The sequence below is a fragment of the Arvicanthis niloticus genome, chromosome 2 (assembly GCF_011762505.2).
Source record: "Arvicanthis niloticus isolate mArvNil1 chromosome 2, mArvNil1.pat.X, whole genome shotgun sequence".
Taxonomy (NCBI): Eukaryota; Metazoa; Chordata; class Mammalia; order Rodentia; family Muridae; genus Arvicanthis; species Arvicanthis niloticus.
The window spans coordinates 88,539,925-88,566,257 of NC_047659.1; the positions used below are offsets into that span (position 1 = coordinate 88,539,925).

General features: G+C 39.9%; 1 protein-coding gene across 1 annotated transcript; it reads left to right on the plus strand.

Annotated features, from left to right (window-relative positions):
- The first annotated feature begins 1,025 nt into the window (after positions 1-1,025).
- Fam98b (family with sequence similarity 98 member B) lies at positions 1,026-23,740 on the plus strand. Its single transcript, XM_034494931.2, has 8 exons — positions 1,026-1,155; positions 8,526-8,671; positions 9,792-9,926; positions 10,767-10,945; positions 13,232-13,312; positions 14,085-14,201; positions 19,732-19,899; positions 22,813-23,740. The coding sequence occupies exons 1-8, from the start codon at positions 1,085-1,087 to the stop codon at positions 23,206-23,208; spliced, it is 1,293 nt and encodes a 430-aa protein (XP_034350822.1). The 5' UTR covers positions 1,026-1,084; the 3' UTR covers positions 23,209-23,740.
- The last annotated feature ends 2,593 nt before the right edge of the window (positions 23,741-26,333 follow it).

Sequence of the window (26,333 nt, forward strand, 5' to 3'; positions counted from 1 at the left end):
AAATAATTTATGCTACTCAGAAGATGTCTTTATTTTGTTTTTATTTCTCTCTCTTTTTTCTTACCTTCCTTTCCCTCTCTCCTTTCTTTCTTCTTTCTTTCTGTCTGTCTTTCTTTCTTTCTTTCTTTCTTTCTTTCTTTCTTTCTTTCTTTCTTTCTTTCTTTCTTTCTTTCTTTCTTTCTTTCTTTCAGTTTTGCTGTTTGTTTTGTGAGACGGTGTCTCACTTTGTAGCTCTGGCTGCCCTGGAGCTCACTATATAGACTAACCTGACCTTGAACTCAGGAGACACACCTGCCTCCTGGGTGCTGGGATTAAAGGCATGTGGTGGCCTTGCTTTTATTCCTTACTGATGTTTCTACTGGATCTGTACCTTTTGTTGCTAATACATTCATGTATGACCAGCAACACAACACAAAATCTTGAGTATGTATCTGAGGTGCTTCTGCAGATAGATGAACACAATAACTCACTTATTTGGTTCTATATTCATAATGAAATGATCCCCTAGATCTCTTCTTATTAGAGCACTTGTGCATGTATTGGTTCAATGGGCTTATGTACATAGACTTCCTGTTACTTTCTAGCTGGAGATAATTATAGTTTCCTTTTGGAATTTTTGTTATAAAAAGTGAGGTGTATGTGTGTGTTTGTGGGAGGGGGGAGCAACTGGAAAGCTGGCTTATTGGTTAAGAATGTGGCTGCTCTTCCAGAGGACTTGATCTGTTGCCCTCTGCTGGCTTCCAGAACACACATACCTGACACACATACACCATAAACAAAAATTAAAAATCTAAGGTGGGGTAGTATTCAACACCTAGAGTAGAATCATGATATTAAAAGATAGTGACTTCAACAGGTGGAAAAGACCTAACACAAAGATGCTTATTTTTCATTATTTTAAAAAAAAAAAAATCTATTGTTGCAAACAATGCTTTTATGTTGCACCAAGCAGGGATTGTTTCCAGGCCTGGGTCTCATGGGCTCCTCCACGGTCGCCACGGCTACGAGTTCCGGAACTTCGGCGTGATGACGCTGGTTTCCGGCGGGATTTTTAGAGTGACGAACAGCTTTGGGCCAAGCGACCATGAGAGGGCCAGAGCTTGGGCCCGAAACTGGCATGGAGGGGGACGTTCTGGACACCCTGGAGGCGCTGGGGTGAGTGTTCCCGTGGGCCACTTCTCAGGGGAGCGGACGCCAGCCCTGCGCGTGGCTGCTGCGGCACGGGCGTGCGCTTTTCCCCGGCACAGGCCGTGTGTACCTGGCGGTGCGCAGGCCTCTGCGCTCCGGGCAGCTGGGACTATGGGAGCCGGCGGGAACGAGAGGTTGCAGAGAGCGGCCAGGCTTAGCCGGCCTTGATCCCTGTCATTCCTGTCATTACATTCAGCCTGCAGCCGGCTCTTCCCGCCGCGCCCGCCGCAAGTGCACCGCAGTCGTCTCTGGACAGTTGTGTCGCACGCTGAGTAATCCGTGGCTTACTCAGGGCTCAGGAGGACTCGGTACCGCTTCTTAGACTGCAGACTCTTCGTTGAGCCCCTGCATTTAACCTTCTCCATTTTTTTTAAAGCACGTTTGTGTGGTAGGCAGGGAGAAATGACAGTTTTCAGAATGATACCAGCACTTCAGTGTTACGAGGAACCTCAGGGTTGGCGGTGATGAGGCGGTCTGGACACTCAAGTGTTACTCCTTTCCATTCCTGGTTTTCTTTACAGCACTTGTTTTTTTTTCACTTGTTTCATGAACTTCACACAACTCTCAGGAAACGGGTGCCTTGTCAGCTTTCTTCACTGATGGATCCCTGGCAACATACTAGAGTGGGGTCTGTCACAGCAAACTGCCTGATTGAAGAAAAAGTTCAAAGGAGGATGCGTACTTGTGAGCAAAGGGCCAAACGGTTGAGAGTTAATAAACAAATCTCTTCCCTAACGTTGGCGCCATCTGCACACTTGTTTGCCTCCTTATAGGCTGTTTTCTTTTTGGAGTATTGCTCCTAAAGACTCGGGAAACCACCATGCCCGGCCCCCTTGTTTTTGTTCTCTTAAATTATATTGTTCTTATAGCGAGTGTAACTTTTGTTGCACCCTGATAATGCATACTTTGCTGTTACCCTGCATAACAGAATCTTGTATTTACTTGATCTTGAATAAAATTTTTGTTAAATGAAAGAACAGAACTGTTGCACACTTTAGAATCAGTGTTTCCTGAATGGCCAAGGACAAGATTTTGAAGTTTGAAAACCTCTTCTATGATAACGAAATGTGGGAAATGTTACTGATTATGTATGTTGTAATTGATCACTGCCTTTTCAAATCTTCTTGTAGATTGTAAATAATGTATTTTTTATTGTGATTAAACCACGAAGTTGATCAGTGAAAGTGCTTTAGATTGTCATGTAAAGTAAGAAATTAATGCAATGACTTAGAAAGGAAAACTGTGAAAGACCAATGTAGAGATGTCGTGTGTTGCAGCAACAGCGAAAACATCGATTAGGTATCAGTTTTCTCTTCTCCGAAATGAGTATCCTAAATCTGATGATTTCATGCTTCTTGGTTATAGTAATCTATGATTTTGTGAACAGTCCATCTCAGGTAGTTGGTGTGGCTGGGCATTGCAGCCATGCAGATAACTGATAAAAAAAAAATTAGGGTCTGGTATATACTACTGACTCACTGAGTCAATCTTCAGAGGTATATTATAGTGTTGCAGATGTTACAAAGCTTCACAGCCTAGGTTGAAAATCACTGTTCATTTCAAACATTTATGGTGTATGGCTGTGTTTTGGATGCTGTTCTGAGGAGTCCAGTGGTGAGCAAAACAGACTTGGTTCCTGGCTTTACAGAGATCACAGTTAAGAGTAAAAACAGATGTGGTTGTCCATTGTACACTGTAATAAGTGCTTCAAAGGAAAAATCAGGGTGATGAAACAAAAGGCTTATGGGTTATCGATGGATTCCTGAAGAAGTGATAGCTGAGTTGAAGTAGGAAGGATGAGTAGAAATCAACTAAGTGAGATTAGATGGGAAAGGAGGATGGCGTGTTCTGAATGGTAGTAGATAAAAGCCCTGGAATCCTGCAGTGTGCTGTGTTAGAACAAGAGGATGCAGTGTGGCTAGAAGACAGGGTGCAGAGGCCAGGCTTGGCAGAGGCTGGACTGCAGAGTTTGATGAGGACCAGAGCATGCAGTACCTTTACAGCTATGTTGTTCTTTTTTTTTTTTATCTACTAATAGGACCTGGCAGTAACTTGAAAGTTACTTTGCCAGCACACTGATTGGGGAATTTTATTTAATAGTTTGGGAAAAACATGATGGCTGCTTAGTGGTAGTGGGTGTATCATGGTGTAGAGGAAAGAAGTGCATTATGGGACTTAGTGAGGGTCCTTAATAATGAGTCCCTAGTACTCAAGGATTCATTTCCTCAGCCAGTATCTATTAAGCAACCAAGAGAAATGATACACCATGGAATCAAAATTGGGTAGGGAAGACAGTGAAGACAGGAGGGAGCCAGAAAATATGAAGAATGCAGAGGAGCCAGCGGTGTGGAGAAAGTGTGTTTGCTGGTGAACAGTGAGAAAGAAACTGGAGAGATAGGAGGTGTGGTTAAGGACGGCTGTGCTTGAATTCACAATTTGGGAAGTTTAATGGTTTTAGTTGTGACAACCTCCAGGGAGAAAGTGACCAATAGGAAGTGGAGAAGGTTGTTGAAAAGGAGGGGAGGGGGCTGAAGGCGTGGGGTGTTAGGTCTTGCTTGTGGACTTTGGAGAGATGAAAGATAGTAAGAATGGGAGAAGAAGAAAATTGACCAAAACAATGTTAGATGCACAGGAGGCTCCCAGCCAGAAACCCTAGGAGAACTGTCCAGTGGTTTAGACAGCAGGCGTAGCTGTGAGAGCAAACACTGAGGAATTGGATGGCATGAATCGCTTCGGGTAGGAATACCATGAGACGAGATGGAGACCGAAGGAGAGATGTTTACAGCTTGAACAGTGTGCCTGAGTATGGAAAGCAGAGAGGTGTACAACTAAGTTGGCAGCAGGACCAGTGGGATGGGTAAATGGTAGAAAAAGAAAGGGCCCATATTGTTTATGTTGGCTGATATTAAAAAAATAAATTAGGGGCTGGAGAGACAGCTCAGTGGTTAAGAGCACTTTTCCAGAAGATCCAAGTGTAATTCTTAGCACCCACATGGGAGATCACAACTATTTGTAACTCCAGTTCCAGGAGATCCTGTGCCCTCTTCTGGCCCCAGGCACTGGGTATTTACCTAATGCACAGACAATCATGCAGGCAGAACATCCATAACATAAAATACTAAAGAAAAAAAAAGGAGGCCCTGGGTGCTGTCTGTTTGAGGAAGATCCACAACACTTTAGTGAACTAAAACCATGGTTTATTCATCTAGCTTGAAGCAATGTCAAACTAGCAATTATAGTTCAAGTAAGAGGTGGTGGGTTCCCTAGGTATTTACGGTAAGAATAGCACTTCCCCAGTTAAATAAGAATGTTGGACTGCTAGCCTCAGTTCAGGGGGTGTGAAGAACACGGGCAATAGAGGATTGTACAGCTCAGCTTAGTCAGTTGCTGTGACTGTGGCAATCCTAGTTGAGTTACTTGTCTGTTTCCACTTCGCTCATCTGTGAAATGAGCCTAACCGCAGTCCTCCCCGTGTGGGGGATGATGGCCATTAAATGAGGTAGTGTGCATACGCACTGGCCTAGCATGCACTGAACAGTTTCATTTGTTGGTCACTGTTGCAGTGCATTCGAAATGCACATTCAAGTGTGTTAGCTGCATCTTTGTCTCTGTTTTTCACCTTACTTGATGAGCTGAGACATTGACAATTATGTTTTTTCCTTTTCCCTAAAGTCAGGATTTTTGGTGATTTGATCAGTTTTTGTTGAACCTTATAATTGCTTTCTTGTAGAAATGGGCACAAGTGGGGAAATGAAGGTTTACTCTTAAGTTTCAGTGATAGGCTCTGTAAGGCCAGGGGTGGGGGTGACATGCAGGGGAGGGAGTGTCTTCAGCTGGAGCAGACAGCGTCCACCTGCAGCTCTGCCTTGTTCTGGCTGCATCATCTGACTTAGGCTGTTTGTTTCATTTAATAACAGGTGTTAACAGAGGTTTAAGAGCTGTGTAGACTGTTTGGGGTCATATCTGGCCATAATTCTTAAGGCTATATATAACTTACTTATCTGTTGGGGTTACAGAATTAGAATTAATACCTACTTCAGCGCATTGCTACAAAGATGAAATGATTTATAAATATGCATGTTTAGCCCCATTGCAGACTTGCTATTTAAATCTCATTAAGCAGACCAGACTGGCCTCAGACATACCGAGATTTCCTGCCTGCACGTGCCTCCCAAGTGCTGGGACAAAAGGTATGGATCACCACACCCAGTGTGGCTTAATTTCTTTATCTGCAAAATGTAGGTTTGAAAATATTCACAGCTAGGTGGTGGTGCATGGCACACCTTTAGTCCTAGCACCTGAGGCAGAGGCAGGTGGATCTCTGAGTTTGAGGCTAGCCTGGTCTACAGAGTTCCAGAAAATTTTCTTCATGAAATACAACTCATTTTTGACTCAGTAGGTAGTGAAAAAATAAAGGTTTGTCAATTTTGGTGAGCTATGAGGAATGGGTACTATTGATAACTGGATGGTAAAACTAGGGAAAATTTATGATTTATTATCAGTAGATGTTGGATTTTTACTTTACATACCTATCTACTCAAGGATGCATAACAAACTCTGGAGAAAGGGGTCACAAGTCGAAAAGAAGCCCTGCTCTGATTCCTGCAAATGTGTCTGAAGTAGGCCTGTGTGTGTTTAAGCAAGGTACCAAACAGTGTGTAACAGCTATCTTTTATCTCAAAGGAAAAAAAGGTATGCTTATATTTATGTTAAAAGTAATTGCAGACAGATAGCCCAAATTAACTAATAGAGTGTAGTTAGTACAGTATAACTACTACACCTATGGGGTGGGTATACATGTAGAGAACATAAGACAGGTGGAAAACTAGGGCTGTGGTAGCACACATCATAGTTCCAGGGCGTGGGAGGCAGAGGCAGGCGGATTTCTGAGTTCAAGGCCAGCCTGGCCTACAGAGTGAGCTCCAGGACAGCCAGGGCTACACAGAGAAACCCTGTCTCAAAAAAAACATGCTAGCGAACCGCCGGTGGCTCAGCCCTTAAGGCTCCCGCCCGCAGAGGGCGCCCCGTCTCTTGGTGCGCGGGTTCGAGTCCCGCCGTCGCCTCGTCCCGTTTCCCCGCGTCTTGTGGGGAAAAAAAAAAAAAACATGCTAAGTAATATTTGTGTGAATGTATCTTGTTTTGGAAGTTAGAATTTAAAACTATGTATTCTATATGATTATACAGTAAAATGATAAAAGTGAAATAAAAACAAAAAGGAAACAAATTTCTAAAAATTAAAAAGCAAAGTCATGCTTATTAAATATTGACTAGGTAAATCATCTGGAAATGAACCCACCATTGGATTTGGGGTTTTGAATTGAAAGATGCCATCCTGGTAGAGGAATGTCTGACTGAGTTGTCAGGAAGGCGAGGAAGTTTTAATGAATCCTGGGATTCATAAAACTTGACTGGGCACATGAATGTGCTTTCAACCAGAGATAGGGAGGGAGGGAGGAGGGGGAGGGAGGGAGAGACTGAGACTTAAATATTGGGATGAAAACTGAGTGGCTTCTGCTAAGATAGATCTGGGTGTACTGTGCCTAATAAAGCCTTGCAGAAAGAATACGTGTAGAAAATTGGTATCTAATACAGTTGAGGTAATGTATAAGGTATTTGGAAAATTTAATGTCTTGGCTAATACAGCGTGTGGAAATATTTTAAATGATGAAGCTGTGAAATAAATAGCCCAGGTTAAGATCTCTGGCCCTCGTTAGCTTCATGAGCTAGAGATTTGTGTTTGTGCTTTTTTCACTACAATTCTCACAATTGGGGCAGCACAGAGCTGTTAAGACTGGTACTGTTTTATTTATAATATTTTAAATTGCTAGAAGATATATAAAAAAGCTAAATCCTAGTTACATAGAGCAAGAATAAGCAGTAAAGTGTACAGCTAGTCTACCCTGAAAGCAGCCATAATCCCAAGTCAATATAGTTGATGTCTATATTCTGATAAAATGATGCAGAAAAACAGGCAGCAGGGCTTGGCAGAGAGGACTAGAGTCTTTTCTCCCTAGAGAAAGTAAGAGATTAAAAAAAAAAATTTAAAAGTAAACAAGAAAAACCAAGTTCTTTTTTCTTTCCTTCCTCCAGCCCCTCTCATATCCCAGAACTCTCAAATTGATAGCCTCTGTTTTTTATTATTATATTGTTACACATCTATCTATCTATCTGTCTGTCTGTCTATCTATCTATCTATCTATCTATCTATCTATCTGATATATAAACACATCCCACTGAGTCTATTTTTGTTGTTTGTATGTAATATAGTCTCAGGGCTATCCTGCCTGGTTATCCACTAGATAACCAGGCAGGATGCTCATCTCTGGGAGGGGCTAATCCTCTCAGCATATTTGTTGACTATAGTTCTTTGTCTAGGCTGAGGCTGTGTGAGATCTTTGTCTCCCTTCCATGTAAGCATGCCTATTGGTACTGTCTGTTCAGGTCTCATGTAAGCAGCCATTTCTAAGAGAAGCAGTCTCACAGCAGAGTTGCTGGTATTCTGGTTCTTACACTGGCTCTGGTATTCTGGTATTCTTACACTCTTTCTGCCCCTTCTTCCTTGATGTTCCCTGAGCCATAGATGTAGGCGCTCTGCTCAAGATGCATCTATTGGGTCTGGGCTCCTTTAATCCATTACTCTCTGGATTGTGTCTAGTTGTGGGTTTCTGTAACCATCCCCATTTGCTGTAGAGAGAAGCTATGTTTATCTGTGAGAATGAGGGTACCATTTAGGGTGTAGTTAAGGAATTATGCTGGTTTAGCAAATTGATGCAGCTTCTCTTTGAAGACTGAGTGGACGAGCCGCAGCTGGCTAGGTTTTAAGTGCCAGGCATGGCTTCCTCTCTGTTGAGCAGGCCTTAAGTTCGCTTAGACACCTGATGGTTGCCACAAACATAAGTTTGTACTCTATGGATGTCTTGCCATGCTTGTCATTGTTGTTCATAGGTGTCTTAGCAGGGTAGGACTGTTGAGTGTTTCCTTCCCTTGGCAGCTTACATAGGACTTTCTGGTACCATGGGACTTAGATTGCAGGAGGGAGGCTTCAGGTTAGATTCAGCTAAAATAATCCAAGTCCTATGGTCTCAGTGTGTCTTCAGAGCTGGACATTCAGCCGCTGAGAGGTATCCAAGGGCAATACCAACAGCCTATTTGGGGAGTCATTTGTACCCCCTCCTGAGAATTATGAATCTGAATACAGATAGAGTTCTCAATAGAAGAAATTAAAATGTTCATCATTCTTAGCAATTAGGGAACTTTGAGATTTCACCTTACTCAGGTTGGAATGGCTAATATTAAGACAAGTTTTCATTTTTAAACTGTTGTTTCTTCCTTTCTAGGTATAAGGGTCCACTGTTAGAGGAGCAGGCCCTGTCCAAGGCAGCAGAGGGTGGACTGTCTTCACCTGAGTTTTCAGAGCTCTGCATTTGGTTAGGCTCCCAGATAAAGTCCTTATGCAACCTGGAAGAAAGCATCACTTCAGCTGGTATGCTGCCCTGCTCTGTGCCCCTCCCCCTTAGCAGTAAAGCAAATCGGCAGTGCATGATGTGTGGCCTTATCAACAGTGTGACGACTGTAGAAGGAAAAGTCAGAAATATGAAGAAACTGCTTATTAAAAGAGTCTTTGAATTTTACAGAAATTCAAAATTGACTCTTCAATTTGCTACAAAACTATGAGCTATCCCTGCCTATCCGTGGTCATAGGCTCAATATCATTCTTTGGAAAAGGCAGTGTGAACCTGCTGTTTTAAAAAATTGAAGCTTTTGACCATCCCGCATTTTGAATTGTTTTAAAGATTTGTATAATCCTCAATTTAAATATTATTCTCAAGTCTTTATCTCAGGACAAGGATTCACATGGAAATATTTTGATTAAAAACCTCTTATACAGCTCTTTTAATTCATTGTCTTCTGGTAACTGGAGTCTTCCTGCAACTTTGGTAGAATTTCAGATAGTCTGATAAAATGAAAAGTGAGTAATTACTGGTTATTTGCTGAAGAACAAAGTAGCATTCTTTTCCAAAGCTTTTTTAAAAAAAAAAAAAAAAACAAAAAAACAAAAAACCTAATTGTTTTCTTTGTCATATGTGACAGAATTCATTTGAAGCAAAATGAAATATGTACATTTAAAGCATGATGGGGGTTTCTCATAATTATATTAAAGATAGCTGTGAGGCTAATGTCCATGATTGCACTCATTCTCTGTACATGGAGAAGCAATAGAGTTGGACAGTTGCTATGGAGCCAGTTAACAGCTGTAGCTCTGATGATGCTCTTGAGTGTTTTGGTTCCTAGTACTCAAATGTCCAGCTCACCTGATTCCATGGAGACGCCATTTGGAGGAACTTATCAGAGATTTAAATGTAGAAATAGTTCCAGTCCCATGACATGCCCTTCATCTTCTTAAACTTAGACGTCACTCTCTGTGTGTAGACTTTGCTTTGTGTGCTTGCTTTTACCCAAGTCTTGCAACTACCTAGCTAAAGATTGACTTGGAAGTGAAAATCTGGAGCTGAATGTAGAGTGGAAATCAACTTGTGATAAATCTTACAGTGGTGGATTATGTGGTAAGCGCACGGTGAATGTGTATGGTTCTTCTTTTAAAGGGAGAGATGACCTAGAGAGCTTCCAGCTTGAGATAAGTGGTTTTTTAAAAGAGATGGCCTGTCCATACTCGGTACTCGTATCAGGAGATATTAACGAGCGCCTCACGAAGAAGGATGACTGCTTGAAACTTCTGTGTAAGTTGTCTTCCCTTGGGCGTTGAAATGCACATGTTCAACATATTTTTGTTATTTTCAGGTCAGAATTTGTACACTTTGATCATTGAGACATTAGATATATTACATATTAGAAAGGCTTTTGTATTTGACTAGAAGTGTTGCGCGGTCTTAGACATTCTTACATAAACAGCTTATACTCTACACTCATGGTATAGGCCGTAAATCCCTAAATCCCTGGGTTTGTGCTTTCTATGGTATTTCAGCGAGTTTTCCTTTGCCTGACCCATACCTGACCATTTATGATGAAATGGGTAACTCTGTCATCTCTGTCATCTAAGTCTTAACTTTTTTTTTTTTTTTAATTCTTTGGGAAATTAGACTGTTGTGCAGATTATTGTATCTTCTCTGTAGTGATGGGGATTGATTGATTGTTTGGAAACATTTATTGATCATCTACTCTTATACCAGGAAGTGCCCTAGGCACTAGAAACATATAACAGAAAGTAAGACAAAATATAGTTTGTACCTTTGGGGTCCTTGAATAAGGCTTCTTTTTAATTATAGGAGGTTTGGATCATGTATCAATCTGTAATGCAACAGCTGATCTAAGGGCCCCTTAGACTGTGTATTTGGTTGAACTTTGTGCTATTTTTAGAATTCAGTGACTAATGGCTCTTTGTCATCCAAGCTTGAGGTGTCTATAGCTGCTGTTCTCTCTGGTTCTTTGTAAGTTAGTTTTGATTTCAATACTGTTGATACTTTTTTAAAATAAATTATAAGTCAGCAATTTTTTTCAAGAAATTCTCATGCATATATTAATGTTATTTTCTGTTTTTTTTTTTTTTTTTTTTGTTACAGTGTTTTTAAGTACAGAACTTCAAGCTTTACAAATATTACAGAAGAAAAAACATAAAAATTCTCAGGTAGATAAAAATAGTGAAATTTGCCAGGAAGTTCAAGCTGTGTGTGATGCCCTCGGGGTCCCCAAATCAGACACTCCAGACATTCCACTTCTGCTGAGCCAGGTGGAAGCAAAGGTATCATAGATACATATTTTAAATTTTATCAAAAATTCAACTAAATGCTAACATGTCAAGGTTATATTCTAAATAAAGCATTCCCTTAATTGTGATATATAGGCTATTAATTTCAAGAGAGACTTAAATGACTTACTAGAAGTCCATATTGGTGTTAGAGCCCATGCCTTCCATATGGAAGGCCCCAGGTGCTCTCACCAGCGCCAAAACAAAATACTTCTCCAAGCTTTATATGCAAGCTAATTTGTAGATGTATATATAATTTAATATGTAGTTAATGTTCAGGAGTCATATCTTAATGAGTGAATCCTAAGGTTTTGCCAGAGTTTTCCATAATAAAAATGACTTTGCAAATTCAAGGAGTGCTTTCCCAGCTAGGGTTGTAATACAATGTAATGAAAGAAGTAGATATTTTTCAAGATGAAAGTCACTTGCCATGGGATGTTCACACTGCTTTCTTTGGTAATGAGCAAGCATACTTTCTTGGTTGCTTACTAAGTGTGTATTGTGTGGCAAATGAATAAGTATATGCTCTGATAGGGTGGGTAAGAACAGCTGTAATCTTGTTACCTTAGAATGTCACCTGGGCAGTTTTGTATCCCATTCGTTTCTTATCGGAAGGAAAAAACTTCTGAATTTTATTTTTCTACATATGACTTTCTTAAAAGATACTTTATGATTGAGAAAGACAGTTTTTACTTTCTAACTTAAGCTGTTCAGTAATGTGACTGCAAATTTCTGTCATTTACTGTTCTGAATGTTTACATGTGGTGATGATCAGGGTTTTCATTGCTTGCAACCTCACGGGAGGAAACTGAGGTGCTGTTTTGCAGTGTGGCAGACCTGATGTTTGAGTGTAGGCACTCAGCTTCCAGGGCTGCTGCTCTTTGCTTTCTCTGTAACAAGTCTACTAAATCTCCTCGAGTTTTAGAAATCTGAGAAATTGCATAGGTGTTTGCTTCAGGGTCCTCCTGAGTGACAGGCAGCAACTGACCCCTAGGTGTTAGATATGGAGAGTGAGGTGTCCCTGCAGGTAGCTAGGGCATTTGGGACACCAACAGAAACAGCCTTAAGGAAATGAACGAATTTAAAAGTGGTGCAGCACCCTGTATAACTGTGGTCACAGTAGAGGCAGATGACTTTGAAGAGCAGAGGGTTTACAATTTGGGGCAGTGCTACACAGGCTTGTCCTAAGTAATGTTTAAATATAGCTCTCAAGATACCATGTGCATGTTAAAAATTCATCCATACTAAAGGTACAGAGGAGTGAGTTCTAGTCTGTTTTCTATGTTGAATAGCCATTATTACTAATTGACTAATTTTAGAACATTCTAAACACCTGAAGAAAGCCCTGGTCCTTTTCACAGTCATTTCTTATTATCATCCCAGTTTTCAAGGTGACTTTGAATTTGTTTTGTACCCATCTATGTTGTTTTCCCTGCATGTGCACCATGTGCATGCCTGTTGGATCCCGGGGAATTGGGGTTACAGATGGTTGTGAGCCACCGTATGCTTGCTGGGAATCGAACCCAGGTTCTCTTAAAGAGCAGTGAGTGGTTGTAATCATTGAACTGTCTCTTCAGCATGATTTTGAATTTTGAATTACTGATTCTGATTGTTCACTGTGGTGACTGTATACTATTACAGTGAACTACTCCCCAGATAGGAGGGTGAGCGCGGCTCAGATTTTCACTCTGCGGTTAGCTTCTTCAGGGTAAATGGTTATTATTGGAATGACCTGTGATGCTTCAAAAGGAAAAGTAATTATTCAATGTCCTGTTTACAAAGTAAAAATGATACCCTCAATCAGTGGCCCTTCAAAAGTAATATAAATGTTTGTCAGGACTAGAAGAAGAGAGCTTGTCCTGTGTTGTCTTGTGGAGCAGTGAGAACAGAGTAGGTACCAATTACAGTGTTCATCTGAGAAAAGTTAAATGTCTTGGTTTCCTTCTTGAGAGTACCAGGAAGTAAAGAGTGCCATGTTAGAGGAAATTCCAAAGTCATTGTACACTCACAGTCTGTGACACTTCTGAACTCTAACCTGGGCAAGAATGCTCTGTGGTTTGAATTAATGTAACTGGCACTTCTTGTGACCAGGGATTTGGCACTGCTGTGACCCTCTTTCCTGCTGGGTGAAGGTGTGTTTTATTTGATTCACTTTAACATAGTCGTTATTTGGTGTTCAAAACAGCACATTAAAGAAGAATAAGATCGTTTTAAATATACGCATGTATGTATGTATGTATGTATGTAATTTTTTTTGTAATTTTTCATGTTTATTTTTAGGTGAAGGACATTCTCTCCAAAGTTCAGAAAAACCATGTGGGAAAACCATTGCTAAAGGTTGATTTAAGTTCTGAACAGGCAGTAAGTGATCCCTTTACTAGTTGTATAACTAAGTTAGGGCATAACTGTATTAGTTCATTTCAAAACATTTTTTGTTACTGCAGTGAAATACTTGTGGCAGGCTGCCATTAGTAAAGAAACCTAGCTTGCAGTTTTGAAGGCTGAAAATCTAAACCACGTAGTGCCAGCTCTGGTGGGGGCCGTTCTTTGTATCTGGCACTCCTGATGAATGGCAAGGCTGGTTTGTGTACATAAAGAAGATACCAATGAAGAGGCATCCCAAAGTCCTTTTTGGGGTCTTACCTATAGTTAGTTGACCTGTAGGAGACTACAGGACCTGCACTGGCTTCTTTTTATAAGTGGACATTTAGTATTTTGGAGAATTAGAATTGATATTCTAGAGTAATCTATCACAACACTTCAATCAAGTCATTAATTTAAAATATACTATTTAGTCAAGAATATTTATAGTAGCCAACAGAGTTTTGACTTGAAAGGGTAGTTTGTGAAGCTGGCAAGATGGGCAGTTATTGGCATACTCTTCTTTTATTAATGTGCACTGCTTAGTAAATTGATGTTTTACTAAGTAAATATATATCTAATGAAAGATATAGGTATCTTTAATAGCTTCTGAACACAATGTTTTATCATTAGATGTTATTTAAATATTTTTTCATAGTCTCATAGGATCATAAAATGATCATTTAGTATTTAAAGTACAGTGATTTCCAAACTTCTTCTCTGAGGAAGAAGCAGAGTCTAATCTTTGTGGTTTTATTCCCAAATTCTTTAGGAAAAACTGGAAAGAATTAATGATGCCCTTTCCTGTGAATATGAGTGCCGCCGACGAATGTTAATGAAACGATTGGATGTGACAGTGCAGTCCTTTGGATGGTCGGATAGAGCAAAGGTGAGGCTGCTCTCCCATCGGTGTCCTGTAGGTGGCAGTGTGGGGCAACTCCTGCCGCGCTTTCTGCTCCCTAGGCCCAGTCACTCTCTAGTGCTCTTGCATACAATGGTGCTAGTCTCCTACAGGTCCGTGTTTGCTGATGATGTTTCCCCTGGCTTTCACCTTTATTTTTAATTTGCATGGCTTGATTTATACCAGTGCATAAAGGAGTATTTCAGTGAGCTGAGTGAGGTACAGATAGTGAGTAGCTAATGAAGAAAGCAGTTTAGGATCAGGTTTAGGAGGGACTGATGTCGGAACAGGTTTCTTGTATTTCTTAGGCCATGTAACTGTGGCATGTTGTCTCTTACTGAAGAGAGTTGAGGGGCGGAGCCATTTCCAACCAGAAGCTTTTCAGATAGCTTGGTGCCTTTGCTCTTTACCTAGTGTAGTCTTGAGTTCTCTCTGCTCTTCCCACATGGACTTTCCAAACAGTAAATAGGGGCAGTCTTTGGACTTTCCCTATTTCGAGGACTGCTGTCCTAGGCTCTGTAGTATCCAATATATGATAATCCTTTGTTGCCATTACTCATCTAGCAGCTTTTAGTCACTACGCTTCACTTCATATCTGCTGCCTGTTACTCAGCTCTTGACCACAGTGCAGCTCTGCTGTTACCCCGTTACTATTGTTGGCACTTCTTCCTGGGTTCTAGCACTTGGTGTCACTTGGACCACTGCGATTTGATATCCTTCAAGGTTCATGTGCTAGAAGCTGGGTTCCCACCATGGTGGTGGTCATTGGGGTCTAGTGAGAAATAGCCTGTTCACCCTCATGAATGTGCTATCCCTGGTCTTGAGGTTTGGTCTTACAGGAATGAACTAGTTCTTGTGAAGTGGGTTGTTTAAAGTGCAGCTGTCGTGAATGTGACCCCTGCAGCCTAGTCTTTTCTCTTTCCACATTATTTTCATGTTGGGATGTAGCTGGGGGGCCTTGCCACCATGCCGTTTAAACGTTTAATCACTAAAATCACAAGCCAAATAAACCTGTAAGTTATCCAGCGTCAGGGATTTTTTTTTAAAGCAACACAAAGCAATATATGAGCTTTATTCAGTGAGTGTCTAGCCTGGGATAGACAACCTAAGACACTAGCAGTTAGAAAACTCAAAGACATGAAAGGTTAAACTATCATTATTGGCAAGTACACAATTCATTTAAAAAACATTCTGTGAATCTACTAGAAAACTCTTAGAGGTAATAAACACATAGGTAAGTTATAGGATACAATAATCAATGTTAAGAGAGTAGCTGTTATAGGTGTCAGTGGTGTCCTCTTATCAAATGTGCTTCTTTCACACGTGTGTTCTTAGAACCAGCTCTTGGGCTTCTCTCTTTTTGGTCTTGGTGATATTTCTGTCTCTGTGTGAAGCATTGTGCAGGAAACCAGTCCTGTGTCTGCAGTAACACACAAACAGCAGAGATGCCAAGTCAGGTGTCTATCATCAAGAAGATGAATTTCTAGATAATTCTGTGGGAATGGATCTGAATGGAATGTCCCTCCCCTCTTCTCTTTGAGCATAGAATTGATTTATCTCATTACCTGCAGTGTGTCTGTTTAAGTTATTATTTATGTCTTTTGGCTTTAGTTTTGGAAGATGATTTGTATTAGGAGGTTCATTTATTCTAGGTTTTCCTGCTTTTTAAAGTATATTTTTTATAGTAATCACTAATAATCTGTATTTCATTGGAGTCTGTTGTGATGCTGTCCTATTATCAGCTTGGGTAAAAGTTTGCCAGTCTTTCTTTAAAACTCAGTTCTTTGGTTAATTTTGTGTGTTGTTCTTTTATCTTGTTCATTATTTCTCTTCTAATCTTCATTATTCTTTGCTGTCTGCAGGGCTCAGGATTGGCTGACCATTGCTTTTCAAGAGCCTTGAGATGCACTTTTAGCTTGCTGACTTGAATACCCTCAGAATTTTTACTGTGGGAGCTTTTTGGTGTAAACCTTTCTCTTAGGCCTGCCTTTTCAGCGCCCCAGAGGTTCTGAGAAGTTGTAGTCTCATTGTCATTCATCACTAGGAATTTTAATTTTTTTTTTCTGTATTATTTCTTGGGTGATCCAGTGCTAATTCAAAAATGTGTTGTTTAGTCTCCAGTATTTTTGTGGTCTCTTGTAGTTTTCAAATTTTATTTCGTTGTGTTCTAATAGGATGTGAGGGATTCTATCTATTTATCTTATTGTTTTCTTTCTTTTATATTTGTTGAGACTTGGACTTCTGTCCTATGATATAATCGATTGTGGGGAAAGGTCCTATGCTGCTGAAAAAAACATATGTATTCCCTGTTTGGTCGGTGGCATAGTCTTATATTTCTGTTATGTCTACTTGATTCATAGTGACTTTTAGATCTCAATTTCTTTACTTGCTTTTAGTGTAGAAGATCTATCTAAACATGAGAGTAGCGTATAAAGCTACTCCTGCCCAATTATTGTGTAAGGACTCATGTGACCTTTAATGCCTTTGAGTGTTTGTTTGTATAAATTAGGGGCTCCAATATATTCAGTGCATAAATATTTACAATTATTGTATCTTCTTGATCAGTTGTTCTCTTTATTAGTATGTAATGTTCCTTTTTATGTCTTTCAGTTAGTTTTAGTTTGAAGTTTACTTTATCTGATACAAGGACAACTGCCTGCTTCTTTACACTTTCCATTTCCTTGGTAATTTATTTTCCATTTTTTTATATCTTTGCTAGCTCTTTCTTGAAGATAATATATAGTTGGTTCTTATTGTTTTTATCCAGTCTGTCAGTCTATATCTTTTTAGTGGTGATTTAAGATCCTTTATAATTATGGTTATCATAGAGAGGAGCTTATTATATCCTATAAATATACTTGATGGTGTTCTGTTTTGCTGAATTATTGGTGTTTCCTTTCCTTCTCCTATGTTAGTTTCAAGAGTTTGTTGAGTTGCTATGTTGGATTTAGTTGTTTCTTTCCTAGGTCTTACTTGTTTATCTGAGCTTTTTATGGAGTATAACTTTCATGTATTGGGGTTAAGGAGACAGGCTGGCCTGCCTGCCTCTGCCTGCCTGCCTGCCTGCCTGCCTTCCTTCCTTCCTTCTCTCCTGTAAAGTATTCTATTAAGAATTTTCTGTAGTGCTGGATTGGTTGGCATGAGTTGTCTTAATTTGTGTTTCTCTTGAAAAATTTGTATTTCCCATCAGTTTTTGAAGATGGCTTTCCTGGGTATAGCATTCCTGGTTCACAGTTGTTTTACATTGATCCATAATCAATGACATGATTCCATTTTGCCTATACATCAACAGGACCAGGGTGGTGACTCTAAGCCTGGAGTCAAAACTATACAGAGTCCAAACTTTGGTCTGCCCTTGGAGTGAGTCTGTGAGCCCACTAGGGGCAGGATGGCAAACATCAGATTCACTGCAGTCGGTGTCTGATGCAGTCTATCTGGAGGCTGTGGTTAGAGTACAAGACTGAAGTAAACTCTGGGACCGCAAAAGTATTGACTTCAGTCCTTGCAGAAGTTAAAACCTCACAGTCACACTGACCTTAGAGACTGCTGGAGCCAAAGCTCAGGCTCTGGATCTCTGAGGCCATTATGGTTGAAGTTTGGTCACATGGTGCTTCTGGGACCCTCTGGAGTATCTTTCCCAGTTTTTTTGTGGACCCACTGTTACAGAAGGCCTGTACCTCCGCTATTTTCTGGTCCATGGAAGCTAGAGGCCTGGATGCACAGTGATCCCTACATCCTTAGGACCTGGAGGTCTGGAGGTGAGGTACATCCATGTCTTTTTGAAGATTGTATATTATATTTCTCATGTGATGCTACAATCTGCTTAACAATAATTTTATACCTTTCCCTATATTATTTAATATCAATAATTTTTCTATATTTAATTTTTACTACTTTCATAATTTACTATAAATTTTAATGTGTATTATTGTGGATTCTTAAGAATATTTGCTATTTGAAAGACTATTAGTTTTAATACTTGAAGTTCCTGTGTATAGTTAAATACTGTCATATCTCACTTTGTTTTGTCCTAATACTGGAGACATAACCAACTGATAGATAAGAAGAGAAACTTACTAATTTGTTTATTCTAATCAGGAAAATTGAACTTGGAAGTTCCTGTGTATAGTTAAATACTGTCATATCTCACTTTGTTTTGTCCTAATACTGGAGACATAACCAACTGATAGATAAGAAGAGAAACTTACTAATTTGTTTATTCTAATCAGGAAAATTGAACTTGTTCCATGATCCTATTAGTTATTTGAATTTCCTGTTTTCTTTTTGTGTCTTGATGCTGTTTCCTGTGACTTCCTGATTTTCTTTTGATGGAACTTTTTTGTTAAGAAAGTTCATGTATCACTTTTAAGAATATTTCCTCAATTTTCTGATGATTCCATTTTAAACCCTTTGGTGTATAGTGTATGGAAACTTTAATCTTTACAATGTGGTAGGTTTTAAAGTGTAAGATAAAACTTTAACTCTGCTCCCTGTAATGTGTTGTGGTGACTATGCGACTCATTGCTGACATCATGGGTGCTGTTCTGCCAAAAACCCATCAGCTTGTGCTACAGCAGGGAGAAGAATCTCCTCTTCCAGTGATCTGTGCTGCTCCTTTGATCATGTTTATATTCATTTGTTTATGAGGCTCTAAATATCCATTTTTTGTCTTGCTCCATCAGTCTGTTCTTTTCTTTCAAGTTCAGTTAATCAGAGAGAAGTAAGGTAGTGGATGCCCCGTGTAGGGTCAGGTTGTGGTTCCTGCTTTAGCGTGTGCTACAATTGTGATTTCTCACTGTAAATTTAGGGATTTAAGTTCCCTACCTCCCGTTTCTTCCTTCTTCTATGGATGCATGTGTCCATCTATTTATGCCCCCCCCTCCTTATTTCTGTAACTTAAGAAAGCTGAAGATGGGGTTGATAAAACAAACAATTTTAGAAGAGTGTTTTCAGGATTAAATAACCCCCAAGTTGAAGGCATTCTGGCACATTTAATTTAGTGTAAATGTTACTTTTTAAAATGATAAATTAATACTACATATTAGTATATGGTAGGACTCTACTTTAAAAATCCTTTATGTTGTTATTATGTATTTGGTTTCTGGATTAACCTTAGATTTTTATTTATTTGTTTATTTCCCCATCTTCCTTAAAACCATTCCCTGTAGAGTTGCAGTTGCTCTGAGTGTGTCAGGTAAAGTGAGGGAGCTGACAGGAGCCAGCACCTCCATCACACGGTCGAGAGGCCTCACCTTTGCTCCGCAGTTGCAGTTTGTTTTGCAAGATTTATTACCTGCTTTGTATTCTGTTAACATGAGTAATAATATTTTGTTCTATTTCTCTGTGTTACTTTTTATTTATTTGACTAAATAAATTATATGAGATGTTAGGACACTTTCTCTCTTTTCTGTTTCTTTGCTTGTATATTATGGATTTTCTTCTTTTTAAAGATCATGATTGTTATTGCTTTCATTCATATTTATTTACTTCTGCAATTTTCCTCTCTACTGTCATTTAGGCAAAAACAGATAACATAGCAAGAATTTACCAGCCCAAGCGTTATGCTTTGTCGCCCAAGACGACAGTCACATTGGCACACCTGCTTGCTGCCCGTGAAGATCTGTCTAAGATCATCAGGACAAGCAGCGGTGTCAGCCGGGAGAAGACAGCATGCGCCATTAATAAGGTTGGTTTTTCTTTCAGTTTGGTGGAAAATGAATTTACAGTTTTCTGGTTTGCTATGTTTACATTTTAGCTCATTTTTTCATTTACATCCTGATGGATAAGAAAGGAGAGGCAGAGGGGCTTACATCCATCCACACTTAATTATCACTTGTGTGCACCTTTCAGTTTCTGTAGTCATGATGTACATCAAAGCTTTCTAATTAGAGGAATTGAACATTGCTTTTCCCAGTAGCTTTATCAAGAATTCTCTTTATCCATTTGGTTAGTAAGAATCTTCAGGAACTGTTGCTACCACTTATTTGATTTATTAAATTAATATCTCTTTTGGTCATCCATTTCTTGATTCAGAGTGTAGATCCACTCTATGACAGTGGTCTTCATGAAGTTCAAGATGTCTGTGACTTTGATTGTGTAATGGCAACAGATGAGTTCAGAGTGTCGCCATCAGCTTGAGCAGAGTTTTCTCTAACTAGTTGAACATCCATGGCCAATTTTATGACTAAAGAACAAAAATAATCAAAAGCAAGGATGCTATAGTTGATAAAGATTTCTCCCTACTTTGCTCTAGGATACGATTTCTTGCTGGAGGCATTTGGTTTCCCCTCTTCTCTCTTTCCCTCCTTTCTCCTTTCCTCTCCTCCCCTCCCCTCTCCTCCCTGCTTGCTCTACCTGGCTCACACTGCTGTTCCTTAGAACGGTTGTCAGTCTTTTTACTGAGAGAGCTTGTGAGCTGGTTTCAGATATTTGTTAGAAGTCATGGGAGAATAACAGCTAAGAAAGATTGGTAGATATCTATGATTTGGTAATTAAGATATTATTGTTGAGAGTTAAAGTTTCTTAGATGTGGAAGTTTGTTGCATAGTGAGACTGTATTAGTATTAGTTAGTATGAGTATTTGTAGCGGGAGATATTGAAAAAAGGAGCTTCCGGTTAGCTCCTGGCCTGGCCGCCATGTTCCCGCTCTAGGCCTATTTGTCTCAACAAGCTCTCCAGCAGGACTGGAGCTCCTGAACTGCTTCAGCTTTGCTTCCAGCTCTGGTTCGGTTGTCCCTCTTCCTCTCTCCCTGCGTTTATCTCTCCTCCCAACTCCTAGCTCTGCCTCTCTCTTCCCTATCCAATGACAGGGATCTGCTGCAAATATGTTGGGCAGGAAATCGGCCACAAATAGTAGTATTAGTATGTAGCCCTGGCTGGCCTGTAACCCACTCTGCAGACCAGGTGACCTGGAACTCACAAAAATCAGCTGGTCTGCTTCTGATTCCCAAGTATGGGGATGAAAAGCATAGGCCACCGTGCCTGGCTGAATGCAGTATCTGTGACAGAACTTCTATGCAGTTAAAATAATTGTTTTAAATTTATAATTATATGAAGCCCTGTACCTTTCCTTCCTCCAGTGCCTCCCATGCAGTACTCCCCTGTACCCTGTGCATGAACACACTCTCTCTCTCTCTCTCTCTCTCTCTCTCTCTCTCTCTCTCTCTCTCTCAAATTCATGGCATCTGTTTCTCTGTGGGTTTCACTAGTGGTGACATTATAATCTAGCTGATTCTTTGGTTGCTTTGTGTGAGTGTTGAATATTTTGCCTTGTCTTCTGCAACTCAAGAGCAAGAATCTGTTGGATTTCTCTTGGTTCTGCCAGGGCTGAGGCAGGGCTGACACCCTCCAGAGTTACTCTCTATGGTCTTTCACTCTGGCATGAGCATGCAGCACAGCTTATTTCTGTGGAAGGGGAAACTCTGACTCTTTTCTTACTTTATCCTCCAAGTGTTGGTAAAGCACAGTGACGGGCATCGGTGTTTGTTCGCATGCTCTGGCATGTGAGTTTAGTGTTCCTCATCCAAAATGCTGTTTTAAATGACATTTAGTAAAGATTTAAGTTATAGTATTTTTAAAAATAAAGATTTCAATTTTACACACACACACACATGCATACATACACACACATGTATAGTGATCTTAGGATGAGATCAGTGTTAAAACATAAAATTTGTTTTATATATAACTTACACATAGTCTGAGGGTAATCTTGTGCCTTATTTCAATGTGCCTGTGCTTCTGTGCAAATTATAATGTCATTTGTAGAATTTTTCACTGTGTCATCATGTTGGTACTTAAAACATTTTGAATTGTGAAACATATCACATCTTGGATTTAAAGTTAGGATGTCTATGCTATAATATTATATAGTAAGTGTATCACTGACCTGAATTCTCTTCTGTTTACATTCTCTTGGGGAAAGAGGGACCTAGTGAGTCTGGTCAGTTTCAGGGACTTCTTGAAGCTGTTTCGAGTTGTTTACTTCCTTTGTTAATGAGCTCTCTGTAGGATGGAATATTTCCCTCTGAGAAGAACTGGGTATAAACCATACTTGGGATTGTTGTTCTGTTCAACGCTGCATGCTACATAGTCTTTATATGCTGGTAGACTGTAATGTACTAGGGAATGCAGTCTTATTTGATAACCATTGCCAAATCAATCCCTGTGGAACATCCAGAGTTGTTCATTTATAAATAAACGAATATGAAGTTGACTAATGTAGGTTAAATAGTCTGTGTCTTAAAAACATTTTGCTGAAATAGTTCTTAATGTAACAAATACCACACTTATCATAAATTCTGCTAAACAAATTTACATGAGAGAACACTGACAAGACAGACCAACTTTTAGGAATACTGTTTTAGTTTGTTTAAAAGTGATACCATACTCTGAAGAATTTGTCAAATATCACACTTAAACATTTTTTCAGTATTAATTCATACCATGTTCAACCCTTTTTTTTTATTCAAAAGATTTGGCTTCTTTATTTATAAACAATAACTTTAATATCATTTGAAACCTTTGTAAATTTTAACTTTGAAAAATAGCAACTTAAAAGAAAAATAGAAACTTAAAGAAAACTTTTGTTTTTACACAGGTGCTTATGGGCAGGGTGCCCGACAGGGGAGGACGGCCAAATGAAATTGAACCACCACCCCCTGAAATGCCCCCTTGGCAGAAGAGACAAGAAGGCGGAGGGAGGGGTGGTTGGGGTGGTGGAGGTGGTGGTAGAGGAGGTGGTGGGGGTGGAAGAGGTGGATGGGGTGGTGGAGGGGGGTGGGGAGGAGGTGGAGGAGGAGGTGGAGGAGGGTGGGGGGGAAGTGGTGGGGGAGGGGGTGGCCGAGGAGGTTTCCAAGGCAGGGGAGATTATGGTGGGAGGGGGGATTATGGTGGAAGAGGGGGCTATGGTGGGCGAGGGGGTTATGGTGGAAGAGGTTATGGAGATCCGTATGGAGGAGGAGGAGGAGGAGGCGGTGGGTACAGAAGATACTAAAAACTGCAGGTGTTAGAGAGCACTGCTTCTTACTAGATACAGTAGATATAGTGTTCTGAGGAGCATACTTGAACACCACCCTGAGGTAGATTGTGTTAGTGCCCCTGAGGAAGGCATTCCTGAATACAAAAGGCCATTTTATACTACCAGGTGATGATCCTGCAACATGATTTTTTCCATATTCTATGTACTAAGGCATGCTGTGTCTTTCTAAAAAGCAAAAACACAAAACCTATTTTTTAAAATGTAAATATTTATTACCAGCAACTTGGGAAATGGAATGTATTTTATTGTCATGTTTGAATTTAGACTGTAAACTGGTATTTTGTTCAGGATTGAAACACATAATGACACCCACCAGTAATGGAAAGGAATCTAGACTCTCGTGTCGTTTGTATTCCTGTGGATCTGTTGTTAATTCTATTTTACAAAATAGAGGAAGTATCTAATATGTATGTGTAGTCAGTTGTCCTTTTTAAAAATAGGTTGAAATTCCTCTGGTCAGGTTTTTATTAAATTTCTGTTAACCGAAGACATCTTCTTTATTTCACTGTGTGCATAGCTTGTTTGCTAGTTTGATTTGAACCCGCGTGACTGACTGAATGGCTACGTTAAAGGTGGTCAGACCCAGAGGTGATGGGTAACTGCAATGAAACTGGTTTCTCCAGGACAGTTGCACACACAAACTCACAGCAGCAGTGACAGCATGCACAAGACACATATCTTTGCAAGATCAAGCCAGACAAAACCCCACCCCCTCCCTGAGGAACTACTGATGGCAATTAATTCCTTCTGGGGGAGGCTGGGTCAGGGATGTGCGACGTGCGACATGAGACCTCTCTGGTAGACATCCTAAGCCTATGCACACAGACACAGCACTAAGTGGACTCAGTTAAAAAGCCAGAAGCACATGAAGTTGAGAATGAAAAGTGTATGTGTAGATAGGAGACTCTAGCCAGCTTGAGCTTGCCACGCATGGCTCTGGAAGACCTTGCCCTTCTCTCCCATTCCCTCCCCCTTGCTAAAAGCATAAGATTACATTCCTGAAGCTAGACACCAAGGTCTGTTTTGCTTATTTGTCCACTTCCTCCTCCTCAGGCTGACTACAGAGTTCCAACTATCAAAGTACTAAAGTCCAGCAATCAGAAGCCCTCTTTGGGTCGCTTAATTAACATGCCTAATTAAAATGAAATACCTCATCCCATCACAGGTTTCCCCTTGTATCTTTATAAACTGCCATTTTCCTATGAGGCATCTGTCTTCTCTCTATCCAGAGGTAGTCCTTTGTCCTCCAGGACAATATCCCTCTCCGTCTCCCTATTCTCTTCCCCTGCTATCCCATCCTCTATCTCCTTGGCAGTGTTTGTCATTCTTCCCTACCCCCTGTGGCAAATAAATTCTGAGCCAATATTGTTCTTACAATATGTATGTATGAAATTATCAAGCAATAAAAGAAGAAAATAAGATAAGAATAAAGGGACATACCAATTTTACCTGATGCTATGAAAAATAGCCTGCTCCTACAGAGTACCCAGGCTTTAGATACTAAACTCTGCTGCAGAACTGAAGCTGCCATTTCTAGCTTCAACATGTCAGAGGTTGGGTTAAAGCATCCTTTGAAAACATCAATTTAGGAATGCTATATGTGATTCGTTAATTGGATGGAGTAGTCAAAGGCATGGCTCTCAGGAATTGTGAATTCAGATTACAGCACTAGGTGCTTGAGTAGAAATGACCTTAACTCTCAAATTTGTCTTCAGTTGAGAAATAAGAAAAGAGACACCCCTGGTGAAATGATTCGTAAATACACAAGTAAGTATAGGCACTACGTGTTGAACACTGAATTTAGACTACTGATATTTTGGTCAGAACTCCCAAAGAAATAGGCTGTAATACCAGTGAAGGAATGGACTTGCCAGTGAGAGTGAGGGCAAGCAGGCAGAAAGCAAAAGCTTCCCTCTTCCAAGTCCTTTACATAGGCTGCTGCCAGAAATTGTGACCCAGATTTCAGATGAACCTTCCCACCTTAAATAATCCAGATTCAGGGTGAGCTTCCCACATCAAATATCTAATCAAGAAAAATCTCTCCTAGATATGCCCAGCAGCTTAGGCTTTAGTTGATTCTAGATGTTGACAACCAAGAATACCACAGCTGGTATATTAGTTACTTTTTGCTGTGACTAAATACCTGGTGCTGTTTACTTTTCAGGTAAGGTTTTCTCTCTGTTAAACCTGACTGGAAACACTGTTATAGACACACCCAGAGGTATGTCTCCTAGGGGTTCTAAATCCAATATGGTGAACAGTGAAGATGTTCCATCAGAGTTGCTCACTCCTGTAAACTCTGTCTCAGTGTGAGCTCCAGGCCAACATCTGTGAATATCGATCAACTTATCAGTGAACAACGGGCTTTTGATAATTGACAGGTGTATAAACTATTTTATTGTATAGTAAATTGTAGTAAAATTTAAAATAATCTTAAAAGTGTAAAAGTAAATACTGTGTGTGTCGCAGTCAAAACTAATCCTTTGAAGAATGTGGGATAGAAAATCTGGTGTTCTCACTTGTAAACTTAGAATTTTTTGTGTTTATATTTAATTTTTTTTTCATTTGTGGTAAATGAAACAAAAAGCCTTCTATAATTAGGAAAGCATATGTATCATAGCTATGTAGTCTAAAAACTAAAATGTTATAAAATATGCTTATATATGAGTAAAATATTGTGGGGTAGGCTGTAGAGGAAATTTTAATCCAACAACATGGCTGCTCTGGCAAGGGATCACATCCATAGAATTTCTAGGGCTTTATGATCTGGCTGGAATGCAGACAAGCCACACACATTTAATCCCTCTGGTTGGGTTACAGACACACCCTTAGTACAAACCTTTAATCCCAAACAATGAAGGTAAGGTTAGTTTGTAGAAAGGAAGTAACCATGTTTGAGAGTAATGTCTAATTGAGGGGCAGACAAAGTGATGAATCAGAGATTTGAAAGAATTAGTCCGGATAGGATATGCTAATTCTCACAAGAGCAGCACAAGAAAAGAGATGAGTTAAGAGAAGAGAAGACAAGAGAAGAGAGAGAGAGAGAGAGAGAGAGAGAGAGAGAGAGAGAGAGAGAGCGC